Source organism: Littorina saxatilis, linkage group LG10, assembly GCF_037325665.1.
Source record: "Littorina saxatilis isolate snail1 linkage group LG10, US_GU_Lsax_2.0, whole genome shotgun sequence".
Taxonomy (NCBI): domain Eukaryota; kingdom Metazoa; phylum Mollusca; class Gastropoda; order Littorinimorpha; family Littorinidae; genus Littorina; species Littorina saxatilis.
This window is the reverse complement of record NC_090254.1, coordinates 33175663-33193437: the sequence shown is the minus strand read 5'-3', so window position 1 is coordinate 33193437 and position 17775 is coordinate 33175663. Positions and strand designations below refer to the sequence as shown.

At 40.2% G+C, this 17775-nt stretch overlaps 1 protein-coding gene across 1 annotated transcript in view; it reads right to left on the bottom strand.

Annotated features, from left to right (window-relative positions):
- Positions 1-17775, bottom strand: part of LOC138978622 (uncharacterized) — a 64599-nt gene that overhangs the window by 32036 nt on the left and 14788 nt on the right. The window contains exons 3-4 of the mRNA XM_070351385.1: positions 9448-9556; positions 8269-8421 (exon numbers count right to left, since the gene is read on the bottom strand). Of these exons, the coding sequence (XP_070207486.1) occupies positions 8269-8421; positions 9448-9556 (262 nt within the window). The remainder of the gene's footprint in view (positions 1-8268; positions 8422-9447; positions 9557-17775) is intronic.

Below are 17775 nucleotides of genomic sequence, written 5' to 3'. Positions count from 1 at the left end.
CTATCTCTCTCCCTCTCTCTCTCCACATATCTTATCACCCCCTTAACCCACCACTAACATAGATCTATCTCTCTCCCTCTCTGATTCTCTCTCTCTCCACATATCTTATCACCCCCCTCAACCCACCACTAACATCTCTCTCCCTCTCTGATTCTCTCTCTCTCCACATATCTTATCACCCCCCTTAACCCACCACTAACATAGATCTATCTCTCTCCCTCTCTGATTCTCTCTCTCTCCACATATCTTATCACCCCCCCCCCCCCTTAACCCACCACTAACATAGATCTATCTCTCTCCCTCTCTGATTCTTTCTCTCTCCACATATCTTATCACCCCCCGTAACCCACCACTAACATCTCTCTCCCTCTCTGATTCTCTCCACATATCTTATCACCCCCCTTAACCCACCACTAACATCTCTCTATCTCTCTCCCTCTCTGGACCGGCACGGTGGCCTAGTGGTAAGGCGTCCGCCCCGTGATCGGGAGGTCGTGGGTTCGAACCCCGGCCGGGTCATACCTAAGACTTTAACATTGGCAATCTAGTGGCTGCTCCGCCTGGCGTCTGGCATTATGGGGTTAGTGCTAGGACTGGTTGGTCCGGTGTCAGAATAATGTGACTGGGTGAGACATGAAGCCTGTGCTGCGACTTCTGTCTTGTGTGTGGCGCACGTTATATGTCAAAGCAGCACCGCCCTGATATGGCCCTTCGTGGTCGGCTGCGCGTTAAGCAAACAAACAAACAAACAAATCTCCCTCTCTGATTCTCTCTCTCTCCACATATCTTATCACCCCCCCCCCCCCCTTTAACCCACCACTAACATAGATCTATCTCTCTCCCTCTCTGATTCTTTCTCTCTCCACATATCTTATCACCCCCCTTAACCCACCACTAACATCTCTCTCCCTCTCTGATTCTCTCTCTCTCCACATATCTTATCACCCTCCTTAACCCACCACTAACATCTCTCTATCTCTCTCCCTCTCTGATTCTCTCTCTCTCCACATATCTTATCACCCCCCTTAACCCACCACTAACATAGATCTATCTCTCTCCCTCTCTGATTCTCTCTCTCTCCACATATCTTATCACCCCCCTTAACCCACCACTAACATAGATCTATCTCTCTCCCTCTCTGATTCTCTCTCTCTCCACATATCTTATCACCCCCCTTAACACTTTCGCGACGGGAGGTGACTATATTAGTAATAGCGCTGCAACGCCCACGGACGGGAAGTGACTATTTTAGTATTAGACATACAAGGTACACGGCTCGTGATTGCTTCCCGGTTTTTGAAGCTTGCAGTAAATTGAGTTGTTTCCCTTGACACACTTGGTGTGCCCTTCCGCCATATGCAAAATTAGCCTGGTTTGTGCGGTTTTTTCGAGAAAAAAAATGAATCGAAGGCGAGCCTTGTCACGGGAGGAGATTCTCCGGATGTTGGATCTTGAGGACCCTGTAGATCATGATTCCGACGTGTTGTTTTCGCCTCAAGAAAGCGATAATAGCAGTGATATTGAGGAAGAAACAGTCATGTTGTTGCTGCTAGTATGAGTCGGCAAACTACACGTGTTAGGGTGGTACTGCATGAATCTTCGAATGTGTAGTTGCAAGGGGGGCGTGGCAGCACTGATAACAATGGATGGCTGGAGCCTAATCCTTTTGGAAATGTTCATAGGTGTACAGTTGGGACTTTGTTGTGAAAATGTGACTTATATTCAATATGGATTACCTAGACATCATTTGGTGAGTGTCACAGTTTTGTTTCATTTGAGTCAGGATGCTGTGAGTGAATGCGGGATTTGCTTGTTTTTTTCTTTGTACTGTCTCCTTATTTCTGTGTAGAATTTTAACAATATTTCAGCTAATTCATAGGTTTTACACCTTGTTTGGTTATAAAATTATTTATAATACTTTCTGTTAAAAAATAACTTTTAAAAAAGCAGTGGAAAAGAAAACACACAAAAAAAAACGTTAAAAAACACAAATTATCCCCCTTTCACCCCCCCCCCCCCCCCCCTTTGCTAAAACAAATCGCGTGACAAACTTATAAATAGCACGACTAAACTGGGCATCCATTTTTTAATTAGTACACAAAATTTGGTGGTGATTGGACTTAATTCAAGCTTGCTAGACAGATTTCTTTACAGTTACTGTTTTTTGGGAAGTTTCTTGGTGGCAAGCTTGGGCAGGCAGGACGTTAACGCCGTGGCAATGCTAGTCACAATAGTGTTAACCCACCACTAACATAGATCTATCTCTCTCCCTCTCTGATTCTCTCTCTCTCTCCACATATCTTATCACCCCCCTTAACCCACCACTAACATCTCTCTATCTCTCTCCCTCTCTGATTCTCTCTCTCTCCACATATCTTATCACCCCCCTTAACCCACCACTAACATAGATCTATCTATCTCTCTCTCTGATTCTCTCTCTCTCCACATATCTTATCACCCCCCCCCCCTTAACCCACCACTAACATAGATCTATCTCTCTCCCTCTCTGATTCTTTCTCTCTCCACATATCTTATCACCCCCCTTAACCCACCACTAACATCTCTCTCCCTCTCTGATTCTCTCTCTCTCCACATATCTTATCACCCCCCCCCCCCCTTAACCCACCACTAACATAGATCTATCTCTCTCCCTCTCTGATTCTTTCTCTCTCCACATATCTTATCACCCCCCTTAACCCACCACTAACATCTCTCTCCCTCTCTGATTCTCTCTCTCTCCACATATCTTATCACCCCCCTTAACCCACCACTAACATAGATCTATCTCTCTCCCTCTCTGATTCTCTCTCTCTCCACATATCTTATCACCCCCCTTAACCCACCACTAACATAGATCTATCTCTCTCCCTCTCTGATTCTCTCTCTCTCTCCACATATCTTATCACCCCCCTTAACCCACCACTAACATAGATCTATCTCTCTTCCTCTCTGATTCTCTCTCTCTCCACATATCTTATAACCCCCCTTTAACGCACCATTAACATCTCTATCTCTCTCCCTCTCTGATTCTCTCTCTCTCCACATATCTTATCACCCCCCTTTAATGCACCATTAACATCTCTATCTCTCTCCCTCTCTGATTCTCTCTCTCTCCACATATCTTATCACCCCCCTTTAACGCACCATTAACATCTCTATCTCTCTCCCTCTGATTCTCTCTCTCTCCACATATCTTATCACCCCCCTTTAATGCACCATTAACATCTCTATCTCTCTCTCTTCACATATCTTATCAACCACTCTTACGCACCACAAACATCTCTCTCTTCTCCACATATCTTAATATCCACCTTTCACACCTCTCTCTCTCTCTCTCTCTCTCTCTCTCTCTCTCTCTCTCTCTCTCTCTCTCTCTCTCTTCTCTTCTCTTCTCTTCTCTTCTCTTCTCTTCTCTTCTCTTCTCTTCTCTTCTCTTCTCTTCTCTTCTCTTCTCTTCTCTTCTCTTCTCTTCTCTTCTCTTCTCTTCTCTCTCTCTCTCTCTCTCTCTCTCTCTCTCTCTCTCTCTCTCTCTCTTCTCTCTCTCTCTCTCTCTCTCTCTCTCTCTCTCTCTCTCTCTCTCTCTCTCTCTCTCTCTCTCTCTCTCTCTCTCTCTCTCTCTCTCTCTCTCATAATAACTAAGAATCTGTTCCCAAAATACAAATCACTATCATTTAACATTTTGAACTCTTCTTGGAGAAAAAACAACAACCAACAAGCTTTTTCCCTTTGCATAAAACTAAAGCTGCACCCTTTTCTTCAGTGTTTGCAGTTTGTCTTCGCAACTGATAAGCTCTTAAATAATTACATGCTTTTACAATTCTCTGTTTGATACAAAGTTTCACAGAAACTCCTAAAAGACAAAACAAGAAAAGCGGCCCTCAGTTAACAGAAGTCAGCACTGCTGATGAGTCACGCCCACTTGCACCCAAAACTATTGAACATTTCATGAATATAAAAGGAAAAAAATATTTTGAAAAATTCACTGACAACGTTAAATTTTAAACTCAGCTGACAGGATTACTGACGGGAAAAGCATATATACCTACACTCTGCAGTTGTCACCCCTGCTAGCTCAGTCTGTTTATGTGTTGTATAAAGTCTGTCTTTATGTGTTGTATAAAGGACAGGTTGGAAGAATAGGCTTTGCCTAAAACCTTTATCCTTTTGTAATAAAGTTCTGAGTCTGAGTCTGAGTCTGTTTTACAAACACCCTACGAAAGGAAAAAAATATGTTAACAAATCCACTGACATAGTGAAAACTCAGCTGACAGGATGACTGACGGGAAAAGCATATACCCACGCTCCACAGTTGTGACCTCTCCTGCCTCAGTCTGTCCAACAAACACCCTTTCCTGCCATAAATAACACTCCCACTAAATGAGAATTGTGTCGTTGTTTGGCAGAGAAAACAGAAAGTGCGTTGCTCGTCTGCCATTTTCGCTCCATACATCATGCCCCCCAGTGTCAGTCCAACAAAGTGAAGATCTCCACATTATCTCCTCACCAAGAAACACAAGCAGCTCCGGTTAAAAGAAGAGATAAGACAGCTACTTTATGCACAGCGACTGGATTAACTGTCCCAGACAAGGGTCTTATCCACAGACAAACCTCTTCAACATTTTTGGGAGGGGAGGTGACAAAGCAGCAAGGGACAAAAAGACAGTAGAAAAGGGGCTCCCAAACTTTCAAAATGTGTATACATTGAACCCCCCCCCCCCCCCACCCCTTTTAACACCCCCTCCCCTATTTAAGACTTCCTCCCTTAAGACCCTGCATTTTCAGATGTTCTGTTCATAAGCTCTGTAAATTTACCTCCATTTTAAGACTCCCTCCTTTTTAAGACCTGATTTTCTAAGATTTTTGAAGGTCATAAACGGGGGATTTGACTGTAGCATCCACCATTGCAGGGTTTACTGCAGTGATGTACTTACACCGCAAAAATGCGATAAATATATCAGTCATTCTTTGCTATTGGTAACAGAGATGAGGAATTGAGGCACAAATGTACACAATCAATAAGAAAACTCTGTGTGTATAGTTTACCCTCATCACTGAGGAATATAAAACCATAAAAAGAAAAGCAGCACAGTATTTATTCTATTATGGGTTAATTTTGTAAAAATCTGGTTTTCTCGTTAAAGGTGACTATCATTACAGTGTAACATAAATATTGCATTAACATAACTGTCCCAAAGGTTTTTGAGTTTACTTGGCCTGGTGAGTATTGAAGAGAAATAAAATTATTTCCACGTTCAACAGTAAATGCGCTAACTGCACATTAGGGCCGCATCCCTAATGATTTCTGCCAGTGCCATGCAACATGGTTTTGAGTTCAATCAATCAATCAATATGAGGCTTATATCACGCGTATTCCGTGGGTACAGTTCTAAGCGCAAGGATTTATTTTTTTATTTTTTTATTTTTATTTTATGCAATTTATATCGCGCACATATTCAAGGCGCAGGGATTTATTTATGCCGTGTGAGATGGAATTTTTTTACACAATACATCACGCATTCACATCGGCCAGCAGATCGCAGCCATTTCGACGCATATCCTACTTTTCACGGCCTATTATTCCAAGTCACACGGGTATTTTGGTGGACATTTTTATCTATGCCTATACAATTTTGCCAGGAAAGACCCTTTTGTCAATCGTGGGATCTTTAACGTGCACACCCCAATGTAGTGTACATGAAAGATGCTAGCTGTAGATTATGCATACCAGTTGACTTGGAGAAAAAATAAATGCCCTAGTACCTGTAAAACAGCGGAACCCCCCTTCTAAGACCTAAATCTGAGAAAATCGGGTCTTAAAAAGGATGGAGTCTTAAAATGGGGGTACATTTACAGAAGTTATGAACAGAAAGTCTGAGAAAATCAGGTCTTAACACTTTCGCGACGGGAGGTGACTATATTAGTAATAGCGCTGCAACGCCCACGGACGGGAAGTGACTATTTTAGTATTAGACATACAAGGTACACGACTCGTGATTGCTTCCCGGTTTTTGAAGCTTGCAGTAAATTGAGTTGTTTCCCTTGATACACGTGGTTTTCTCTTCCGGCTTGATCAAATTAGTGCAGATTTGCGTGGTGTTTTCGAACAAAAAAAATGAATCGAAGGCGAGCCTTGTCACGGGAGGAGATTCTCCGGATGTTGGATCTTGAGGATCCTGTAGATCATGATACATCGTGTCGTTTTAGCCTCAAGAAAGCGATAATAGCAGTGATATTGAGGAAGAAACAGTCCCGTTGTTGCTAGTACGAGTCGGCAACTACACGTGGTAGGGGGTGATACTGCTAGACGAACATGTATCTCGGAATCGTGCAGGAGCTATGGGGGCGTGGCAGCACTGATAACAATGGATGGCTGGAGCCTTCAAATCCTTTTGGAATTGTTCATAGGTGTACAGTTGGTACTTTGTTGTGAAAATGTGACTTATATTCAATATGGATTACCTAGACCTCATTTGGTGAGTGTTACAGTTTTGTTTCATTTGAGTCAGGATGCTGTGAGTGAATGCGTGATTTGCTTGTTTTTTTCTTTGTACTGTCTCCTTATTTCTGTGTACAATGTTAACAATATTTCAGCTAATTCATAGGTTTTACACCTTGTTTGGTTATAACATTATTTATAATACTTTCTGTTAAAAAATAACTTTTAAAAAAAGCAGTGGAAAATAAAACACACACAAAAAAACGTTAAAAAACACAAATTATCCCCCTTTCACCCCCCTTTCACCCCCCTTTGCTAAAACAAATCGCGTGACAAACTTATAAATAGCACGACTGAACTGGGCATCCATTTTTGAATTAGTACACAAAATTTGGTGGTGATTGGACTTAATTCAAGCTTGCTAGACAGATTTCTTTACAGTTACTGATTTTTGGGAAGTTTCTTGGTGGCAAGCTTGGGCAGGCAGGACGTTAACGCCGTGGCAGTGCTAGTCACAATAGTGTTAAACAAGTCGCGTAAGGCGAAAATACAATATTTAGTCAAGTAGCTGTCGAACTCACAGAATGAAACTGAACGCAATGCCATTTTTCAGCAAGACCGTATACTCGTAGCATCGTCAGTCCACCGCTCATGGCAAAGGCAGTGAAATTGACAAGAAGAGCGGGGTAGTAGTTGCGCTAAGAAGGATAGCACGCGTTTCTGTACCTCTCTTTGTTTTAACTTTCTGAGCGTGTTTTTAATCCAAACATATCATATCTATATGTTTTTGGAATCAGGAACCGACAAGGAATAAGATGAAAGTGTTTTTAAATTGATTTGGACAATTTAATTTTGATAATAATTTTTATATATTTAATTTTCAGAGCTTGTTTTTAATCCGAATATAACATATTTATATGTTTTTGGAATCAGCAAATGATGGAGAATAAGATAAACGTAAATTTGGATCGTTTTATAAATTTTTATTTTGTTTTACAATTTTCAGATTTTTAATGACCAAAGTCATTAATTAATTTTTAAGCCACCAAGCTGAAATGCAATACCGAAGTCCGGGCTTCGTCGAAGATTACTTGACCAAAATTTCAACCAATTTGGTTGAAAAATGAGGGCGTGACAGTGCCGCCTCAACTTTCACGAAAAGCCGGATATGACGTCATCAAAGACATTTATCAAAAAAATGAAAAAAACGTTCGGGGATTTCATACCCAGGAACTCTCATGTCAAATTTCATAAAGATCGGTCCAGTAGTTTGGTCTGAATCGCTCTACACACACACACACACGCACAGACACACATACACCACGACCCTCGTTTCGATTCCCCCTCGATGTTAAAATATTTAGTCAAAACTTGACTAAATATAAAAAGAGGGAGTCTTAAAATGGGGGTACATTTACAGAAGTTATGAACAGAAAGTCTGAGAAAATCAGGTCTTAAAAAAGAGGGAGTCTTAAAATGGGGGTACATTTACAGAAGTTATGAACAGAAAGTCTGAGAAAATCAGGTCTTAAAAAAGAGGGAGTCTAAAAATGGGGATATATTTACAGAAGTTATGAACAGAAAGTCTGAGAAAATCAGGTCTTAAAAAAGAGGGAGTCTAAAACTGGGGATACATTTACAGAAGTTATGAACAGAAAGTCTGAGAAAATCAGGTCTTAAAAAAGAGGGAGTCTTAAAATGGGGATACATTTACAGAAGTTATGAACAGAAAGTCACACAAATAAAACAAGGTCTGAAAAGGAAAGAAGTCTTAAATTGAAAGGTCTTACAATGGGGTTCCACTGTACCAAAAATACTTTCTGGTCACCTACCAGGAACTTCTTCACAATTTCCAGGTGAAAGACGGCGCCGCAAACATTGTTCTGGATTAAAGGAAGATGTTCGTTTCAACAGCCAGTGATCCTCCCCACACGAGGAGCAAGTATCCGACGTTCCATTCTCCTTGCAATACTTCACATGGTGGTCTGAAAAAAAAACCCAGCATTTTAACAGTAATAAATTGTCTTATGGCCGTCTAGCGCCTGAATGGCGGGGTAAAATCAGTCGTACACGTAAAACCCCACTCGTGCAAAAACATGAGTTAACGTGGGAGTTTCAGCCCATGAACGAAGAAGAAGAAGAAGAAATTGTTTTAATTAATAAACAGAAGAAAATACAAGTGAAGTCGCATCAAGCGATATCAAACCGTTTATTCGAATGGCCTGAAACTCAAAAATCAACACTGAAAACCTACGACTAGTCATCACAAAGACTACTATAGCCTGGCTAGCCAAAACCTGTAAATCAAGACAAGTCACGCTTGTCTCATGTGAACATAGTACTGACCAAATTTACATAAAATGATACACCAATTTTCTTGAAAGTTGAAATGAACATGACAATATTTTATTTTTAAATTCAGGAAATGACTTCTTTTTTTAAAAACAAGGCAATAACTCTTAAATTTGATCTCAGTGTTATTGCAATTTAATTTTTAATGAAAAAAAATAGTAAATTAATTTTTAAGCTATCGAGCTAAAATGCAATCCCATACTTTACCCCAAAACTGAAGCTATTCGATTATATTTCCACCCATCACAGTGCAGCCTCAACTTTTATAAAAAGCCAGATATGATGTCTTCAAAGGTGACCTTGAAATTTGACAGGTCAAACAGACCTGTGTTATGTCTGGAGGTTCTCAAACACAGAAAGTGTGGGAAGTTGCAAAGACATTGCTTCCAAACATTCATGAAAATGATTTTTTTTTTCCATCCTAAACTTGAACATGCTGTGAATTTGACGTTTAACGAAGGTCAACCAGACATGGATCATGACTAGACTTAAATTTATCAAACGCTTAAAGTCTGCAAAGTTACAATAGAACATAAAACAAACACATACAATAAATACCATAAACAGTGTAAACATTTTTTTTTTTAAATAAAACAGTTTTCTATTGGTGGGCTTTTTTCAGAAAGACCTTAAATAATAAAAGCAACAACAACACTCACCTGGATCACAATACACAGGCAAGCAGCATTTAATCTCGCCAACATCCTGATGAGCGACCTGACCTTTCGGGCACGGGTGACCCCTGACCCCTGACCCCAAGGTTGCGACCTGCACACAAAACATGAGGGTGAAAACACAATGACAACTTCTCTGCTTTCCACACACAAAACCTGCCGTTGGCCTTGGAGATAACAAAACACCTTGATATATGGGGGAGAATCTGAAATGGCGTCGAATGCCTAGTCAGCCACTTCAAACGTATTTTCTGTCTGACTGTGAGGTTGTTTTTCTTGTTGTGTGCATGGAACGTGTACAGTAATGAATAAAGAAAGAGCTGATGGTATTTAAAACGGTTTGGTGGGAAGAATGTAGCTATGAGAAGCAGAATTTGCCCCAAAATCACGAGTATTTTGCCCGCCATTTTGTGACACTTACTTGGGTAGGTATACTTCGAAGAAACTAGGTGGCACACTAACAGACAAAATCAAGTAGATGAAACTGAAACACGCGCACAAAAGATTCAGCTCACAGTACAAGCACTTGAAACCACATCTGTAGCCTGTAGTATTATTTTTTGCAACATATTCTCGGGTCACGGCGGCCGTTAGATTTTCGTGTCAGAAATCACGTAGGCACTTTCCCGGCATTGTCTGGCGTTGATGTACGATGGCAGAAAGAAAACTATACGATAAATTTAAGGGACAACACAAACAAATAAAAAAGAGACATTCATGATGATATCGTACGGAAATTACTATGAAGATGTGTTCTCCTCGGTCTTATTTTATTTTTTCGTGTCGTCGATTTTCGAGACTTCGTACTTCGGTTATACTTCATCGCTTTGTTTTGCCTATTTTTTTCCCGCGAAAAGTTTGGAACATGTTAATATCCACTTATCTTCTGGTTCATTTGCTGTCCACGATGTGTGACCCGGCACCCAGCGCCGAAAATGCGGAAGGTAAGTTGATACCATTTTGGGCATCATGTAACGCCCTCCAGTTACTAAAAAATCACTGTTTTTTTGCTTTCTTTCACTTTTTGTGTGGTTATTCTTGTATTAAAATATAATATTATTGTTCTAAAAACATTATGGGTTGATGTCGGTGATTTGTTTTCACAATTTGATGACTGGTTCGTGTTCTGAAGTCCGGCAAAATTTGCCGATGTTCATTTCAAGGGGTTTTCGTCGTTTTCTTTGTTACCTGTACGAATAATAATGATTTTAATTTTGTTTAATCCAGAAAGTGATTCAAACTCGGAAAACACGAGTTTAGTTATGAAAAATAAATAATAACGGAAGAAGTGTATTTCCGAACCCGGAGCTCGTTACAAACACCAAACGAATACCGTGTAGCGTAACGCCCACCTGCACTTGATGTGATTGTATTTGTTTCTTTCACTTATTTAATTTAGCTTACAGTTTGGAAAGACAGAATGCAAACTGAAACGTTAGACACGCATTTTGTTCTTTTTACACATGAACGTGCTGAACTTGTAGGCGTGAGTTACCAACACCACATCCAGTACAGTCGTCTCAGTGTAGGGAAACGCGCTCTTACTGTCGTCAGAAAACTTTTCGCTCGATTGTCGCTATGTTAAAGTAATTGTCTTATTTTTCTTCGTTATTCAATAGTATTAAACGCACTCGCCTTTATCTTGACCTTACACGAAAAAACACTGTGGCAGACAGCGGTAGTTACGGAACACAACGGTGGTTGTTTTCGTCGTGTATGTAACTTACTGAGGAGTACAAACTAAGAGGTATTAATACATGATTTCTGTCTCTTTCATTTTTTTAGTCTGTAAAAAACAGGAAATCGGTATTGGTTATTATTCTTTGTTTCGTTAAGTTCAAACCACGAAAATGGTTTTGCAAGGCGTTGGTTTCAAAGACGAAGGTGTGTCAATATCTTGGTGTAAGTAACTTACATCTCGAAGCAGTTGAAAAAAAACACACCCCCACCCCCCCCCCCCCCCCCCCCCCCCCCCCCCCCGTTCCCTCGCTTAACCTGACGATAAACAAAATCAGTAACACCACATCTTTCTTTCCATTCACTCTTTTAATGGTAAAAATTCCTTAATCAACGGAGTTGGTTTCCAACGCGATTTCGAAATTACGTTCTTCGTGTAGGCTAACTCGCTCGACCAAGAATAATGACGAATTTATAGAACCTCTGCTCACAGGTTTTCCTGTTGTTGTTTATTTCTCCTGCTTTCCCTTGTGCCAGTATTTGGATGAAGGTTGCATTAAATGTGTTTTATTATGCATAATGAAGTTGGTTACATACACCATACCACGGATGTTTGATTGAAGCATGCGGTGAACTGTAACGCACTCCGGAACGAGACCTTGCTGTCGTGGATTATCACTCGCTTTCAAGTTTTACATTTGCGCGAAGGCACTGTAATGAGCGATATAATGTCTTCGAAGTCACATGTATTTCAGGGAACTGTAAATACTTATTCAATATGTGGTCTATTAGAGTTAGTTACATTTCACTGGTGTAACGTAGATCAGACGTGTCGGTAACTCCCACGCTCAGAGTAGTTTTCCACTCTATTAACCTTTGGGTAGCGTGATGGTAGGCCTATAGTGAAATGGATTCAGTTGAAAATGCCCAGAATTTTGAGTATTCTCCGTGATTTAATTCATCTCGACCATCATTTCCTACGAATGGGTTACCCAACACCAAAGTTGGTGTCAGTAACGCGCTCCGGCTTGCAAAGATGCCTGCTATCGAGCGATTCGAATGGAGAGCAAAGTAAATAGAAGGATTAAACAGAAAACTCAAGATTTACCCATTTAAGATGTTAAAGTTATGTATCTGCTGACTGACACGGAGCGCGTTACACTACACGACACAACGGCTGCAGGTAACCAACGCTGCTGGCGACAGTACTGTCCAGTGTCGATTTTTTTTTTTCGCGGTGTGCACACTGTCAGTACCACTTCACTCTCTATCTTCCTTGCCTCCACGGATAGGGAAGGGGGTGGCGCAGGGTGGTGGTGGTGGGAGTGGTGAGAGAGGTGGTACTGCGTGAAAGGCGAGCGTGGTACAGAGCCAGAAAAACACAGTGCACTGTTCGCTGTTGTGACCACAATCTGATGCTCAGTGTCATGTACGCGGCATGTGTGTGTGTGTCTGTGTGTGTGTGTAAGAGTGTGTGTGTGTGTGTGTGTTGGGGGGTGGGGTCGAGGGGTAGAGGAAGGGGAGATAGAGAAGAGTTTAATTGCTAGGCGTTCCTTTTGTGATTGTTCTTTGTAATGAAAAGAAAATTATTACACACACATACACACACACACACACACACACACACACACACACACACTCAGTATGTTACAGTACCCAGGCTGCCCCCATTTTTAATATAGATTTGGTAAAATCTGCTTGTTGAAACGTCTAAGACTAAAATCGAACAATTTTAAATCTGGAATACACAAGGCTGTAGTACTGGAGTTTTCAGCTATGGGAACATGTACAATGACCAGAAAGAAAAGAGAAAGAAACCAATTACCTTATTCTACTGGACAATGATTTGGTGTGTGTTTTTTTCCCGCTGGGGAGGGGAGAAGGGTATGTATATTTTGTGTTGTTGATTTTGTTTTATTTATATTTTTTACCGTGAAACTGATATGAGCTCATTACACTCTTTCAGAAAACACAGCAGAGCCGTCTTCAAGTGCTAAGTACAACTTGCGGATTAAACTGAAAAGACCCGTCAACTGCAGTTATGAAGAAGATGAGGAAGATGAGGGGGATGGGGAGATTTCAGCAGGCGAAAACCTCACAGAATGGCAGAAGAAACTCCGGAAGCATGAAGAACATGGAACCATGGAAGCATTCCGGAAGAAAGAGAAGGAAAGGCATCAACTTTACCAGCAGTCCACCACTTCTGAAAAGAGGGCTATCATTCGTGAACAGGTACGATGCCGAGTTGCAAGATGTTACAGAGATTTTAGTTGGAAAGTAGAATGCAATACAAACCATTTGTTGTATGTATTTCATGAACCTGTAGCTAGTGATTGTTCTGTGCATTTTTAATTTTTAACCAGTGAAGTTACTTGCCAAACAACCATAGGCACATGATTCAGTGCTGAACTCAGTTTACCTTGACCAAGGACAAGCTCAACTCAAGCCAGGGGATTTCATTAAGGTGAAGGTGCCAAAGAAGAATGGATCAGCTGTCATTTACATGGCACAGGTGAGGATGAAGAAAAATATGTGTAAGACTCATTAACTTCGGCGACGGAATAAGTGAAGACCATTTATTACAAATGCAAATTTTAATTTCAAGTATTTCTGCTATGCCAGTTTTGCTTCTCCGCCTACAGAGTATTTGTGCATCCTATGTAGAGCCTCACCACTGTAGTAACACTTGGCTATTCTCACTTCTCATTTACACAGGTCACACAGAAAGAAGGAGGGGTCATTTCTGGACGCTATCTCAAACCATGGGGAGCAGCTTGGAAATTCAGTGATGCCCTCTCATTTGTCGAGGAGTATCAAATTCCTCTCCAGGACATAGGGGAGAAGATGGACAGTGCTGTTCTTCATGATGACGGACGAAACATCTACTATACCTTTTGAACAAGCCTGCAGAAACATGTCAACCATTTGCCAGAGCTTTTGTTGCTGAATAGCACAACTCTTGACACTGAAACTGATAGTTTATTTTGCAAATGATTGTGGTCTAGCTTGTTTGTTTTTTTCTTTCTTTTGATGCTGACCTTTTTTCCCTTTTACTCTGTAGATTGTGAAATAGCTTGGAAGATACTTGCTAATCTTGTAGTGTACATGTTTGACACGTTTTCTGTCTTATTTTCTACAAGACCAAAATGATTTTTTTTCTTCTGCAAGTTGTAAGATAACTGTGCCTTGCAAAATGCTTTGTTCTTAATCTGCTTAATACTTTCCTTACATAAAAGATGGAATGTTGCAAATGATGTTTTAAAACGCACATAACTTTTTCTCTGAATTACCCTTACACGTTGCATGTATAATATGCCTTAAAGACTAAAAATGCTGTTTTGATTACTATGAAGTTAACAGTTGGATTAATAATGGGGATATTTTCATGCCCTTATATTCATTCAACTTGTAACCTACAGATTAACACGGTACCCTGGTTCTGAGTCAGCCGTTTGTCTCAGCGAAATGACACGTTCTTCTCTTTATGAAGTATTATGTTCGCTATACCCTGTTATAATGAATAAACAAATATATATCTATACATTGTATATATATAAGTGCACCAAGATTTGTGGCTACCATAAATTGCAATAACTCTAATCAGCTATTTAGACTGATGGAAAGCTTTTTCTTGCTTAATCTTATGAAAATGGACAATTTTCGTGATATGTAACTTACTCCAGGGCATTCTGTAACACTTTACTTACTGTTTCTCTCACACAACTCACTGCAACCCTTCATGCGGCGGTGAACTATGCAAGCAACCTTGTTCCTAACATTTCAACATAAAATTAGGGTACTGGCAGTACATTTTCTGTCCTGAAAGCAGGAGAAGTAGTGTTTTTGGTAACAGGTAACCAGCACCACAGTGGGGCTTGATACTCAGCGGCCTAAAAAAAGATATGTCTGTGTGCTGCAGGTAATATGTATGAAAAAATCATAATTTGATAGTTTATACTTCTTGAATCCTTGCACATTTATGCTTTCAAACTTTATAGTAAGTGCCAGGGAGTAAATTGCCGATAACAGGCAAAACCAGAAACAGGGTACTCAGAGATTTGAGAAAAAAATATTGCTTATGTACATAGTAAAGACATTATATTATCTTAAAAAACATTTCCAGACACCCAAGACACTTATAATGAAAAGCAAAAAGCAAATCTGTGTGAAATCAGTTAAAAAATGTCAAAAACTGTGTATCAGCAGCATCTTTGGTGAAACTGTAACCTACTCCAAGATTCGACTCATGAGACACTGATGAAACTTCATCAAATTGGACAAGATTTTGTGCGAAGATACTTGGCTGTGCATAGAATAATTGCATGGAATCCAAATTTGCAAAACCTTAAAGTGAAAACAACAGTATAGATATTGTGATGTGACACGGTGATGTGTAACCAGCTCTGTATTTTATTTTGACACTCTACCACTTCAGACTGTTTGCCGATATTCCTTTTTCATTTATGTGAACACATACTGCATGGATTAATAAACTTTATAGAGGAAATAAAAATTGTTTCTGCTCACTTGTAATTTTGCCCTTTGTGTCACAAGAATTCGACACCATTTCAAATTCTTCCCCATATCCATTCCTCTTTCTTTTGACTGTTCCCTCTCTTATCCTATCCCTCTGAGCCTCCCTCTGGGTCTACACTGTTCTGTTGCAAAGCAATCTGTATCACTGTAGTACAGTGGAACCCCCCATTTAAGACCCCCCCAATTTAAGACCCCCTCCTTTTTAAGACCTTGTTTTCTCAGACTTTCTGTTCATAACCTCTGTAAATTTACCTCCAATTTAAGACCCCCTCCTTTTTAAGACCTTGTTTTCTCAGACTTTCTGTTCATAACCTCTGTAAATTTACCTCCATTTTAAGACCCCCTCCTTTTTAAGACCTTGTTTTCTCAGACTTTTTGTTCATAACCGCTGTAAATTTACCTCCATTTTAAGACCCCCTCCTTTTTAAGACCTGGTTTTCTCAGACTTTCTGTTCATAACCGCTGTAAATTTACCTCCATTTTAAGACCCCCTCCTTTTTAAGACCTGGTTTTCTCAGACTTTCTGTTCATAACCGCTGTAAATTTACCTCCATTTTAAGACCCCCTCCTTTTTAAGACCTGGTTTTCTCAGACTTTCTGTTTATAACCGCTGTAAATTTACCTCCATTTTAAGACCCCCTCCTTTTTAAGACCTTGTTTTCTCAGACTTTCTGTTCCTAACCGCTGTAAATTTACCTCCATTTTAAGATCCCCTCCTTTTTAAGACCTTGTTTTCTCAGACTTTCTGTTCATAACCGCTGTAAATTTACCTCTATTTTAAGACCCCCTCCTTTTTAAGACCTGGTTTTCTCACCTTTTTTGAGGTCTTAAAAGGTGGGTTACACTGTACTTTGAATACTAGCAAGGAGAATATACAAATCACATGCAAACGGCTATCAATTTGTAGCAGTTGCATGTCATCTGTATCACTACATTGATAGGTTTTTCTCCAGAGCTGTGTACCAGTGGAAATCATGTTATAAAGTTGAAATTTCTTTACTTAACTGTGAGTGCGACATTTTTGTCTATGTTTGTTTGCCTTAAAGTTAAACTAAGTTAAACTAAAGACGACCTCTTCATTATAATTTGTAGCACACACACACGGACAATAACACACACACCCACACACAACACATCACTCATTCACCGCAAAATACCAAGTTAACTTTGCGAAACCAATCAGACAAGATGATTGAGGTACAAATGACAATGTAATAACTACGCAAGCTATGGGTCATTAAGGAACATGCACAAAAATAATGAGGCATTTGTTCCCTAATTTTACGCTCACACGACAAGCTTTACAGAACTACAATCTCCAGCTCATTCAGGCAAGCTTTGTGCAATAACTGTCTCTGTGTCAACTAATGCATGACCTTCCGCTAACATTTCTAGTGCATGCATCCACTGCTGAGTGTTTCCTTCCTCACAAACTCATTATGAGCTTTCTTACACTTAACTGAGGCAGTTTTCACAGACAAGAACACTGTCAACGCATTCAACTATTTTTACATTTAGTCAAGTTTTGACTAAATGATTTAACATAGACGGGGAATCGAGACGAGGGTCGTGGTGTATGTGTGTCTGTGTGTGTGTGTGTGTGTGTGTGTGTGTGTGTCTGTGTGTGTAGAGCGATTCAGAGTAAACTACTAGTCCGATCTTTATGAAATTTTACATGAGAGTTCCTCACTTCCTGGGACTTTTTGTCGATAAATGTCTTTGATGACGTCATATCCAGCTTTTTGTAAAAGTTGAGGCAACACTGTCACACCCTCATTTGAAATGCATACGGTCTTGCTGAAAAAAATGCAGTGCGTTCAAATTCATTCTGTGAGGTCGACAGCTTGACTAAATGATGTTTTTTCGCCTTACACGACTTGTTAGTATATATATATTTGAGAGGGGGGAAAAAAACCACCAGCATTCTCCATTTTTATATTTAGTCAAGTTTTGACTAAATATTTTAACATCGAGGGGGAATCGAAACGAGGGTCGTGGTGTATGTGCGTGTGTGTGTCTGTGTGTCTGTGTGTGTGTGTGTGTGTGTGTAGAGCGATTCAGACTAAACTACTGGACCGATCTTTATGAAATTTGACATGA